Source organism: Equus quagga, chromosome 11, assembly GCF_021613505.1.
Source record: "Equus quagga isolate Etosha38 chromosome 11, UCLA_HA_Equagga_1.0, whole genome shotgun sequence".
In the NCBI taxonomy this organism is placed as follows: Eukaryota; Metazoa; Chordata; class Mammalia; order Perissodactyla; family Equidae; genus Equus; species Equus quagga.
This window is the reverse complement of record NC_060277.1, coordinates 50494745-50508554: the sequence shown is the minus strand read 5'-3', so window position 1 is coordinate 50508554 and position 13810 is coordinate 50494745. Positions and strand designations below refer to the sequence as shown.

At 35.7% G+C, this 13810-nt stretch overlaps 1 protein-coding gene across 4 annotated transcripts in view; it reads right to left on the bottom strand.

The window, feature by feature from the left end:
- The window catches only part of PHIP (pleckstrin homology domain interacting protein), a 130952-nt gene that overhangs the window by 44106 nt on the left and 73036 nt on the right, over positions 1-13810 (bottom strand). For 3 of the 4 annotated variants that reach the window (XM_046674974.1, XM_046674977.1, XM_046674978.1), the window contains exons 17-19: positions 10681-10798; positions 4454-4594; positions 1104-1180 (exon numbers count right to left, since the gene is read on the bottom strand). In XM_046674974.1, the coding sequence (XP_046530930.1) occupies positions 1104-1180; positions 4454-4594; positions 10681-10798 (336 nt within the window). The remainder of the gene's footprint in view (positions 1-1103; positions 1181-4453; positions 4595-10680; positions 10799-13810) is intronic. The other variant, XM_046674975.1, reaches the window with a different exon arrangement.

The following is a 13810-nucleotide window of genomic DNA, read 5'->3' as shown; positions in this document are numbered from 1 at the left end:
CTGCAAAGCAAACACCTATCTAAGAACAGGCTGTCCTCAACTTATGAGCATTTATTCACACTAACCCCAGCCACGGTCACTGTAAATGGTACCTGCCAAATACTCAGAGCTGCTACTCTCTGGAGCACTCAGCTCTTACAGAAAGTCTTCTGCTGCCAGCATATACCTAACTACAAACCCCAGAGCCCATGTTCTTTACAATAACCCTCATCTGCTAAAACCACCACTGCTCTTTCAATTCAAGAACCTCTATGTTGTTTCATGGTTTGTGATAGTCTATTTCCATTGCTGAGCTGAAAGAAAGTGAGTTTTTCTCTCACTGCCCTGTTTCAAATACAGACAACTACCAGACATAACCATGGGTACTGGCAGATCATTACTGGGAGTCACTGTTGTGGGAATAGTAAAGCCCTTGATTCTAATACTGATATAAAAGGAATTTTTATAGCCTCCACCTCTTGGTTTCTTTGGCAATTTTAAGAGCTACTGCTGCCGAAAATAAGTGTAAAGGACTAAACATAATTCCCATTCTCAAAGGCTACACTCCTTCTTGCTACTAAGACCTTACAAGGTCAGCCAAGGCCATCAGCTTTATCACAATGTGAATCACCAGCATAAAGAGGGGAAAGAATCCTCACTGACATGGTCAAATAGGGTGAGGTAACAAGAAAAAAGAAAGCTTATTCTCAGTGCCAGAAGAAAACATTATTAGCATTCAACAAATCCCACTACATAAGATAGTTAATTCTATAAGATTTCATTACTTTTATAACTTAATGCTCAAATATTTCTAAAAACCAGTAATGAAACTAGTTTGTGGTTCAGTATTACGAAAAATAGCATTCAGAAGATAAAACATCAACTAAGAAAGTTAAAAGCATCATTTTGTAGATCTAGTTGCAATACCCCCAATTTTTTTTCTACTAGAGAAAACATGTCAGAAAGAAAATCTCTTAAATTTTGGAAACTACAGAAAAATCTCTGAAGAGGAACCAACTTTAATCCCAAAGAGACTTTTAAATATGTTGCTGGTAAAAAAAGAATCTTCAGCTTTCTAAAGGTTCTATAGTATGTTTGGAAAGAGAAAAAATACGTGAAATTACCTAGAACTGCCATCACTGTGCCACGCTCTCTCTTCCTCTTCAGATGTTCCGCCACTGACAGCAACAACTTCACCTTCCTAAAAGACGTTGAATACATATTTTATTGCGTAATTTTACAAAACAACAATATGTAACTGTAGAAAATATCACTGATAATCTAATATAGCCATGCAGCACTTAACAGTGGAAATATGTTCTGAGAAATGTGTCTTTAGACGATTTCGTTGTTACGAAAACATCAGAGTATACTTACACAAACCTAGATGGTACAGCCTACAAATACACTTAGACTATCTGGTAGTAATCTTATGGGACCACTATAGTATGTATACGCAGTCCATTGCTGACCAAAACATCATTCCGTGGTGCATGACTACAGTACCAATCATATTAGGATATTTAAGTTAAAACCTCATTTAAATTAGTTGGAAAAGATCTTATATTTTTACGCAAAAAACTAAGTGTATTTAATAATTATTAAATGTATCCAAATTATTAAACGTATCCAAAGATTAATACTTATTAATAGTGGATCCAGAGCAATCTCTTGGATGATTAACATATTTTGTTGTTTCCCCCTCCCCCCCAGCCTCAAAACATATATTCTACATTGAATGATATCAAATTTCATAGTTAACATTTGAAATTAATTCTTAATTCTTGGGTCTTTTTTAAAATTTAAGCTTTCTTGAAATTTCTACAGATGCTTTGACAAGCTTAAAATTAGGAACTTTTATGGTTTATTATTACTATATCAAAACAGCTTTATCTCACAGAAAAAGAATATTCCAACTCTGGTAATATTTTATCCAAATGGTAGAATATTAAAAACTACCCAAACACTCTGTTTCTCTTTAGTAAATATTCTCTAGTCAAAGTAGGATATTCCTGTGAAGCCATTTTCTTCATTAAAATTGGGGTTTTTTGAGTCACAAAATCTTATATAACTTCTCCCTTGCTCAAATAAACTTCATGCTCAATAAAAATAGCAGCTCACATTAATTAAGCTCTTACTGTATGTCAGAAACTATTTTAAGCACTTTATATATATATCACTCCATTTGACCTGGACAAAAGACTGCTGGTGGTAAGGAGCAAGTAAAGAAAAGAAACCAAAGCTTAAGACCGTTAAGAAACTTGCCCAAGGCAGTACAATTAATAAGCACCTAAGCCTGATGTGAACTCAGGACGTTTTACCCCAAAACTTAGACCACTCTCCAAAAGAATGGTTCAGTGTTATTACTTGCTGGGCACATTCAGATCATTTCCTTTACTGATTAAATAAAATAGTATATTTTGAAAGAAAAGTTTTCCTTTTATGATGGCTTATTAATGAAGAATGTGTATTATATAAATTTTCCAGAGTTTTGAAAACTAAGCAAATATAAAAAGATCAAAATTCAATAGGTTTTATTTAACCAAATTTAATCTGTGAATATAAGTGAAAAAAATCTAAACAAATGATCTGATTATTCTCACCCTTAGTATACTACTTTGTTAAAGAAGAAAAGAAACATACTCCCACATTCTAAACACAAAATAAAGACGAACTACATGGAAGTACAAAATACTTGAACCAAGGAAAACCAAGATTCTTTCCATGAATTAATATATTGTGCCCAAGGTGATAGTCTGTTCTCAACATATCCCTCTAGAAATTTATTCAATTGCTCTAAAACAATGTTAAACCATAAACAAATTAGTTTTGAAGACAAATGATGGATTTAGTAAATTTTTCTTATGTAACAGATATACCTGGAAATGTATGTTTCTAATAAGGCAAATCATATTTAAAATATTTTATAGAAATTTACTATTAAAAGAATCATACTGTACATCTTCAAAAATAAACATTTTATTTATTTATTTATTTTTTGGTTGAGGAAGATTAGCCCTGAGCTAACATCTGCTGCCAATCTTCCTCTTTTTTTGCTGAGGACGACTGGCCCTGAACTAACATCCATGCCCATCTTCCTCTATTTTATATGTGGACGCACGTGACAGCATGGCTTGATAAGTGATACAAAGGTCTGTATCTGGGATCTGAACCCACAAATCCCAGGCTGCCAAAGCACAGAGTGTGAGCTTAGCACTATGCCACCAGGCCAGCCCCAAGAAACATTTTATAAGGCAAATAATTAGCCCACACATATGTTCTGTGTGTATACTGAAATTGTCATGTATCAAATTTATGTAATTATTGCTAATTACATAATTTGATCTTTTTACCAGATTGGACATATCATTTTGACCTGGCCATACTAGGACCTAAAGCCACTGCAGACTAACTTATAAACTGTAGTTAGAAGGGGCCGGCCTCATGGCCTAGTGATTAAGTTCACATGCTCTGCTTCAGCGGCCCAGGGTTTCACCTGTTTGGATCCTGGGCATGGACCTATCACTGCTCATTAAGCCATGCTGAGGCAGCGTCCCACATAGCACAACTAGGACCTACAACAAGAATGCACAACTAGGTACTGGGGGGCTTTGGGGAGGAGAAGAAGAAGAAAAGACTGGCAATAGATGTTAGCTCAGGGCCAATCTTTAAAAAAAAATAAATTGTGGTTAGAATACTCTTCAGTTTGAGTTAATACTGCCCTGTCCATAGAGAATATACTCAGAGAATTCCCATATATGTCTAACAGTGCAAAGCACAACACGGGTTCAAAAATGTACAGCCGTCAATATCTAAGATCATAGTGATTGACCCGGGGGGGGGGGGGGCGCGACAGGTAGAGTGGGGGAAGGGAAGGGAGATGGTTCTAAGTGCTCAATAAGATTATTTGTGATTGCAAATTGATTGCCTTGTTGAAAAAATATATAATTTAGTAGGACAATGATATTTATGGAAATAATTATACATAAGGAATATTTTAAAAATTACATTGAGAAAGCTATAAACTGGTACAGAGATTAAAAACTAATCCAAAGTGCCAAATGCCTATTGATTAGTTATTACAGTTAAAGACTAGAGCTTCATGGTACCATTTAAAAAGTTTGGCTTTAGAGTAAAAGGAACCTGTGTTTAATCCCTGCTTTACCATTTAATAGGTAAATGTGTAATCTAAATGTCTTTGAACCTCAGATCCCTCATAGACAAAATGGGAAAATGGGAATAATTAATTCATATGCATTTGTTTTGTGCATTTGATATTACAAATATGTGTGCCATGCCTGGAACATACATAGTAGGTCTCTGGTAAATGGAAGCTATCACTCTCATTTATGTAAGACCCGGAAATACCATGTTTGAGCTACATCTATAAAAGATCAATTAATGTGAAGAATGAAACTCATATTAAAAAACAAATAAAAAGGGAAACAAATTTATGAATGTGCTGAGATCTTACATCTGAAGAACTAGTGCCATTTTCTATTTCTTCCGAAGGTCTAGGAGTCTCTTCCAATGCAGATCTCGTACGATAATTGTGTTGATTCGCTTGCTGCTTTTTAGATTCTCCAAGATCGAGGAAATGCTCATGAGCATGATTCTGGAAAAAAAGTACATTAAGTTTATTTATAGTATGCTTAAAGAGCATGCTTTTTACTGCAAAAGTTGTATATTTTTTAATTATAAAAAAATTTATTCATAAGATACCCCATAAGCGGACTAGAGATTACAGTAGCAGCTCCAAATATTTTTAAATTACATCAAGTTAAATGACAGATTTGTGACGATCTGTTGAAATTTACTTACTGATTGATAAGTTATAAAAACTCTTTTTTCCCCCTAAGTGACACAGATTTAAGGATTCATATTAACAGACTAAGCCTAACATTGAACTCTCCTGTACCCACACTAAACCCATATAACAGATACAAGAAAGAGGACCATGGGCTGTGACGCATATGTAATAGGCAGAGGCAAACTGGAATCCAAAACAGTGATCACAAAACTACCTTGCCACTATGAGGCTAGGATACCAGATAGCTGGCTATCTCTTCTGCTGCAGACAAATGTGGGAGAAGTCTTCCACAGCAGATGAGAACACAACTAACAATCACCAATAAAAATCGATAAAGTTCAACACGCTGACAGATGAACAAACAACAAATACAAGAATTTACACTTGAAAAAAACCAAACTGGGGAATATAAAAAATAAAGGGAAAATAATAAAGATTACCTTCAAAAAAAGAGTAAGATTGACATCAGACTTGCACATACAATATATCATACAATAAGAAAAAGGAGCACTATCTTTAAAGTGTTGACAGAAAATAGCTTTGAACTTATAACTATATCTTCGTTCCTTTGAACCTACAATTAAATCTTCACTTTTTTTTCCTTATTATTAAACTTTGCTTTGATGGGTCTCAAAATTCTTTGACAGATTTTTGGTGAAGTTGTTTCCATTAAAAAGTACCGATTTAAAAATTAATTAACTTTAAAACTGCTTCACACAGAAAAAACAAACGGTCCACAAACCATTCCCCTTTCCTTCAAGGGTTTACAAAGCATTATCATTAAACAGTCTTTTACTTTTTAAACTTAAATGGCCAAGTGAGATAAACAGCTCTGAGATTGTTCTTCCACCAATGATTAAGATGAGGTGGCAGGTAACAGGGGCAATAATCACTTAGTCACCCCCCCCCCAAGATTTTACTTTTTTCCTTTTTCTCTCCAAAGCCCCCCAATACATAGTTGTAAATTCTGCGGTGTGGGTCCATCTAGTTGTGGCATGTGGGACGCTGCCCTAGCATGGCTTGATGAGCAGTGCCATGTCTGCGCCCAGCATTCGAACCAACGAAACACTGGGCCACCTGCAGCGGAGCACGAGAACCCAACCACTCGGCCACGGGGGCAGCCCCAATCACTTAGTCTTTTGAACTTTCTGGGCAGTCTTGGTGACCGTGCCAGCTCTACCAGCCTTCTTGTCCACTGTCTGTCTGTCCCATGCTGTCTCATGAACAGCAAAATGAACCAGAGAAGAAGAGTAAAAGAAGCTCTCAACACACAGCTTGCTAGGAACCATATCAACAACGGCAGCATCACCAGATTTCAAGAGTTTAGGGCCATCTTCCAGCTTTGTCTCAGATCAAAAAATTTTCTCCTTTGGTTCAGCAAACTTGCAACCAATGTGAGCTGTGTGACAATTCAGCATAGGTGCACAGCCAGCACTGATGTGGTCTGGATAACTGCATCATCACCTGAGCTGTGAAGCCCCCTGCTGCCATTGGTGGGTTATTTTTGCTCTCACCATCCATGTCGCCACGACGAGCATCTTTGCCAGACACATTTCTTACAGTGAAGCCCATACTGTCCCCAGGAAGAGCTTCATGGTGTAGTTCAACAGACTTCACTTGAGCTGTAATGGTAACTGGAGCAAAGGTAACCACCATGCTGGGCTTGAGAATACCAGTCTCTGCTTGGCCCACAGGGACCGTACCAATACCACCAATTTTGTGGACGTCCTGGAGGGGCAGGCACAAGGGCTTGTCAGTTGGTCAAGCTGGTGGCAGGATGCAAATCCAGAGCTTCAAGCAGCACAGTTCCACTGGTTAATTACCATCTTTACATGTGACTTTCCATTCCTTGAACCAAGGCATGTTAGCACTTTGGTCCAGCATGTTGTCACCATTCCAACCAGAAATTAGCTACTGTGTCAGAATGTTCTCTTTGTTTCAGGTGTTCTCAAATCTCACTATAATGCTTAGTTGAGGTTTAAAATTTTTTATCTTATATTAGTTTTTCCTTATTTATCCTGATTGACACAGAAGTAGTCAGAGGTTAATTCTAGGAATTTCTGGTGCATTACTTTTTTTAACTCTTCCCTCCCTCTGTATATTTTCTCTTCTTCAAAGGCTCTTATTAAATAATGCTTATGCTACTACTACTAATTGTGCCCCCATATATATACATATTACATAAATATACATAAATCTATGTTTTTTACATTTCTCTTGTTCTCTCCAACATTTTATCTCTTGTTGATGCATTCTGGGAGAGTTCTTCAACTTGACTTTCCAGCTTACTAACTCATTTTCCAGTGTTATATATTCCTCTCTTCAACTCATCCATTGAGTTCTTTATTTCAATAACAATATCTTTCATCCCAGTATCTCTAACAGGATCCTCTCAAGAACTGCTTGTCGTTTCACCTTCTTTCCAATATCTCCTCATCTCTCTCTAAGAAGGTGCTATTTTGCCTATTTGTTCTGTGCATCCCATTAGTTTCCCTGTGTCTATCATAAGTCCATTTGTGGTGTGGCTTTTTTTCCCCCATCACGCACTAGCTTCACAAGCATGTTGGGCGATAATACTACTTGGGGAAGGAGAGGAAGAAAAAGAGTAAAAATCTAGGTCTTGCTTTGCACTCCTAAAAAAGATTCTGGATGTGTAGCGAGAGACGGTATGTACCTCAAGACCTATAATACTGCAATGTGAGTTCAACCATTCCCTGTTCCTCCATCTATCTCCACCCTTCAGTTTCTTCTCCATAACCAGAGTTGTCACTAGAATTCTTCCTTGCACTTAAGCCCTTCTCTTGTCAGGGCAGCCACTTGTCATAACCAAGTGAAATAAAAGACATTTTCATATACAAGGACACAAGATTTACTCCACACAGATTCTCTCTGAAAGGATTACTGAAGGGTTTCCTAATTTTTGAAAACTTTGGGAAATACGTAAATGTATAAAAAGGCAATAATATTCAGCTATAATCTCACAAATTTTGAGTAATCCATTGTTAAGGATGCAATGTACCATGCTTCTTTCATTTAACATATTTACCTACTCAAATCCATTTCATTAAAAATTGCAATTTGTTCCATTTTGTATAGCTCTATCCACAATTTTATACAGAAGTACCTCCTTATCCACACTCGCTTTCCATGGTTTCAGTTATCCGTGGTCAACCATGCCTCGAAAATATTAAATAGAAAATCCCAGAAATAAACAATTCATAAGTTTTAAACCTCAAGCCATTCTGAGTAGTGTGACAATCTCACTCTGTCCACCCAGGGTGTGAATCATCCCTTTGTTCAGCCTATCCATGCTGCATACACAGTACCTGCTTTCAGTCACTTAATGAGCCATCTCGGTTATCAGATGGATGGTTGTGGTATCACAGTGCTTGTGTTCAAGTAACCTTTACTTTATTTAATAATGGCCCCAAAACATCAGAGCAGTGATGCTGGCAATTCAGATATGCCAGAGAGAAGCCGTAAAGCGCATCTTTTAAGTGAAAACGTAAAAGTTCTCAACTTAGTAAGGGAAAAAAAAAACCACGTGAGGTTGCTAAAATCTGTCGTAACTTTTATTACAGCATATTGTTACAATTGTTCTATTTTATTATTAGCTATTGTTAATCTCTTCCTGTGCCTAATTTATAAATTAAACTTTATCATAAGGAAAAAGCATAGTATATACAGGGTGTGATAACTAACTGTGCTTTAAGGAATCCACTGGGGGTCTTGGAAAGAATCCCGTGGCTAAGGGGGAACTACTGTATTTCTTTAGGATAAATTAAAAGTCAAAGGACATAAATGTTTTTAATGCCTTAGTAAATAATGCAGTGGAAGAGAAAGCTGGTTGTCCACCAACATCTGTTCTCCCCCTCTTGCACAAAAATAAAATTTTCTTTGTTGGAGTTTCATATGATTAAACTTTGGCCAATGAGACATCTGACACAATGTTGCAGAGCAACTTTGAAGAAGCTTCCTGAGGAAAAGCATTTGTGCCCTCTGTATCTTCCTCATTGACTTGATCCTCCACTCTGCAGCCTTAAGTGAAGATGCTGATATCTTGAGGTATTAGGTAAAATTCAACACATGAGAGGATCAGAAAAACGAAAGAGCTTCAGTTTTCAATACTGAGGGCATCGTACCAGGCCTGGACAACCTACTCAGGCTTTTACATCAGAAATATATTTTCACCTGGTTTAAGCCACTTTAATTTGGGGACCAAATCTACTGCCAAAAGTCAACTTTATAACCACTTTCTAAACATTTTTTGTATTAATATATACTTTCCTCTATTATAAGAAGAAAAAAACTATAACTGAGATGAAAGATGGCATCTCATAATTTGTACATCTGCTATTATTAACGTTAATAACCTAATAAGTGTGATTTCAAACCTTTCTCCATTCACATAAAATCTGAAAAGCAAAGGTGAGGTCATATTATAAACATTATCATTTTAACTTACTTTTTCACTTAACAATAAACACATCATGAACATTTGTCTAATGCAATGGAGTGAGCTCTAGCTCACGGATTAAAAAAGCTGTATAACATTCCACAAGTACAGAGATGGCATGACATCCTACCTATCTTCCACCAATGAACACTCAAGTTATTCCAGTTTTTGCTCCCAAACTATAACTATCCGCATGGACACGCATACATACGTATAGACATTCACATGAGTACTTTTCTTTCTTAAAAAACAGTCTTCAAAGTATCACTACTGGATTAAAAGATAAGCACATCCTTTTAATTTTAACAGATATTATCATATGCCATCCATAAACGTGTAAGCAACACAAACTCTCACCATCATTACATGAGTTTATGTCCCCACATTCTTGGATTCTAAGCAAAGCATACAAAAAAGGGCATGCTTTCCAGTCACCATGAAAAAAAAACCAACTAACAGCAACAAAAAAACAAAAACAAAAGGTTATTTCAGATTATACTAACAAGAATTCTCTGTGGGGTCCTAACGATCCTAGGGTATGATATCCTTAGTAAAGGAAAACATAAAATAGCAAAGGACTACTTGAGTCCTTTAAAGAATCACAAAACTTAAGAGAGCTCTAGAAAAGGATATTAATTTAGAAGGTTTAAGGAACTAAAATAAAAATGAAGGAGCATAAGGCTGGGTCAAGAGACCGATTATCTTTTCTTTGTTTAAATCACTGCTTAGGTGGTGACTTGTAACTGAAAAGAATTCCATATACATTTCCTCAATTTCAGATTCTAAGGCTCTGAAGCTTTCAAGCTAAGATGATTAAAAAAAAAAAAAAAGGGAATGGAAGAGTGAATAATTGTGATTCCTTGATACTCAGGTACACAACATGTAACTCTCCAGATTAGGGCATGAGCAACTGAAATTCACTAGATCCAGAAGTTTTTCCAGAAGAGGATGACAGAGAAACCAAGAGGGCAAACTGAGAGACAATTTACCTTTTTTAATGGAGAAAATAAAAATTGTTATTTATAGCAGCATAGCTGACTTGAATATCTGCAATAAGAAACAGGTGCAAAACAGGAAAAAAAAGAAAAATGCATAGGACAACAAACCAAAAGCAAAACTGTTTTAAAGTGTGCAACCAATGGCAGAACTAAAAAAAGATCTTGCTTAGGCTCATGATATCATTTGTTAGATTTGATGGGCATATAATAATTGGCATTTGAGTAAAAGGTATGCTAGAAGGTAGGAAACGTAGAATTAAAATTTTTAAATGGTAAACACAATAGATAATTCAAAGAGATACTGAAAAATTAACTATATTAATTTTATTTCATTAATATCCTGTTTATGATGTTACCATTTTTAATTAAGAAAGGGCCTTAAAATGGTCATTATATTTATGAAGCAATTATTAAACATCAAATTAACTACTATTTACCTTTGAGACACTGGGTATTTTATTTTCTTTTGGAACAGTGAAATGTTTTCTTTTCTCTTCTGACCTATAGGTCTTTATTTCTTCTTCTCCCTTTGCAGTTCTCCATTCTTCTTGCCTACTGAAAGAGAATTAAAAGCCATATATACATGTTAATCTAGAATTTTTACAAATGACTTCTCCCTAAAAGGAATGTCACGTGTCAGAGAAGGAATGCTACTCCTGGTGTTTTCTTTTCAGACAGAGGTACACGATAAAGATTTCTGAGTCTGAGCTCACAACATTCGGCATTACATGACTGGAATACTGGAAAGGCAGACTCTATCTACCTGAAGTTCATACTACTGTTTCTGCTGTAGTCTTTTGGCAAATCATGTATTAGGTTCATGGGAACATGGTTATTCCTAAGGTAACTGCTCCAAGGGTTAGAAATTGGGTTTATTTATTTTTTTAAAATTATGTCAGTGTAGGGCTTATGCTGTCTGTGATAATCTTGTGTACCATATAGATAGCTGGAATCTTTAAGGAAAAAAAAAGAGGGAGAACAGAACTTCGAGGTTGAACTAGCATAACTCCTAATGCTCTGAAAGAACTACATTCTCTCCAGTGAAAGGTAGGTCAGGCTTCAGCTACTGAAAAAACTTCAGCTCTATCCAGGCATCAAGCTGAAATTGAGCAACAGAAAAAGCCGAGAACATTAATTATGAACTTTAATTTCATGGAAGCTGAACTCAGAAGGACAAGAGAATTTTATTTTTACTTTAATTCCTTAAAAGTTTAAAGTTTGTGAACTGCAAGGGTATTAACTTTTCCCTGAAGATTCCACAGTTGGAAGGGAGTTACTACTCAAACTTGGAATAGCTCTATAATGTTGATATTTTATTACTAGAATATATTCCTGTCACTTTACTTAACTGCAGAATCTCTATGTGGCTGGTTATAATTCTGAATGGGAAATAAAATGAGTAAATTTAAATCCTGTGAAAAGAATATCCTTAATTTTTTGTTTGATTTTGACAATTTTTATTTTTTTAAATTAAACTTTTTATTGAGATAACTGTAGATTCAAATACAATTTTAAGAAATAAAACAGAGAGATTACTTGTATTCTTTACCTAGTTTCCTCCAATGGAAGTATCTGGCAAAACTATAGTACAATACCACAACCTGGCTGTTGACGCTGATAAAACCCACTGAAATTATTCAGAATTTTACTTCTACTTATGTATATGCTTAGTTCTATTCAAGTTAGTCAAGTGTAGGTTTGTGTATCCACCACCCCAGTCAAGATACAGGACATTTTCATACCACAAAGATCCCTCATGGTGGCCTTTTAATAATCATACCCATCTTTCTCTTCTCCTCCTCAGCCCTTCTCCCCTCCAATGTCTAGCAATTACTAATCTGTTCTCCATCTTTATACTTTTGTCATTTCAAGAACAGTCCATAAATGGAATAATACAGTCTGTAAAATTTGAGATTGGTTTCTCACTCAGTTTAATTCCTTCAAGATTCATTCCAATTGTGCCAATAGCTTGTTCCTTTGTTTGCAGAGTAGTATTCCATGGTGTGGACATAGCAGTTTGTTGAACCATGCACCCACTGAAGGAAATCTGGGTTGCTTCTAGGTTTTGGCTATTAGAAATAAAGCTGCTATACATTTTCGTACAGGTTTTTGTGTCTACATAAATTTTCATTTCTTTGAGATTAAGTCCCAAAGAGTGCAATCACTGGATCATATGGTAGTTGCATGTTTAGGTTTTTAAGAAAGCAGCAAACGGTTTTCCAGAGTGGCTGCACCATTTTACATTTCCATCAGCAGTGCATGAGTGATCCATTCTCCACATCCTACCCCCTGCATCTGGTGCTGTCACTATATTTTAGCCATTCTGTTGGGAATAGATTATTTCAATGTAGTTTTAATTTGTATTTCTCTAATGGCTAATGATGTTGAATATTTTTTCATGTGTTTATTTGCCATCTGTATATCCTCTGATGAAATGTCTGTTCATGTCTTCTGCCTATTTTCTGATTGGATTGTCATCTTTACTGTTGAGTTTTGAGAGTTTTTTACATATTATAGATAGTAGTCCTTTGCTGGCTATGTGATGAGATTAACTTTAATTAATGTACTAGTCTGACCCATTTAAGAACCTTATAGGGGCAAACTTTAAATTACCTATCAGTAGGTATATCGCAGGAAGATTCTCAAAGCAAGAGTACTAAGTGGGGCAAAGCTCCAGGTTGAATATTCTGTGAATTAATGGCCACAGTCTCACCTGACCACAGGCTCAGTTGTTAAGCCCAATGAAAAAGAGATAAAAAGGTGAAGAATATTTGAAGAGAAACAAATCTTCCCCACTCCTCATGTTTTCTTCCATGTGCAGGGACCTCTACCAAGTAGCAACCCACTCCTGGCCTCTTATCACCTCCTTACTCATTCTTCTTCAGGGGAGGAGGAGTGAGCTAATTAATTGGTGTGCTCTGGAAGGAAAACTCAGCTCAGCCTGGCCCAGTCTCATGCCACTTCTTACAATGTACACATTCTGCTCTGCACTTCAAAGAAGTAAAACAACTGCCTTCCGTGGGGAGATACACTATAGCCCAGTGCTACCTGTGTTTGGGGTTCAGTATTAGGAAGCACACTTTCATGCAGGTAAAAGCTACATTCTTCACAGCTGTATCAATAATAAATAGTAATATTCTCATTTCCTATCTGTCTATTCTTTTGTGTTTTCAATTACTTCAGAACTCTTGTTGAAAAGATGGGTGTTATTTATTGCACCCCCTACTAACCTTAACATTAGAATTAAAAAGTGGGCAGGAATCCAACTAAAAATATACTAGGGGAGTTATTTTTTTATTAAGAACATCTGGGTGTATTTGTCACCAGATAAAAAATGATTGTTTAAATTTATACTTTAGGTATATATTTAACCCTAAATCTTAACACAAATTTGAAGTATCATCCAATCAAAAAGCATAATCTATATAAACAGATTAAAAAATATTTAATTACTATTATCTTTTGAGTTTAAGAACTGCAAAGTCCTAAAATCAAATTCACATTTTGATTTTCATATTTTTATTATAGTATAGTATTATATGTTATATATGTTATATAGTCAGTATT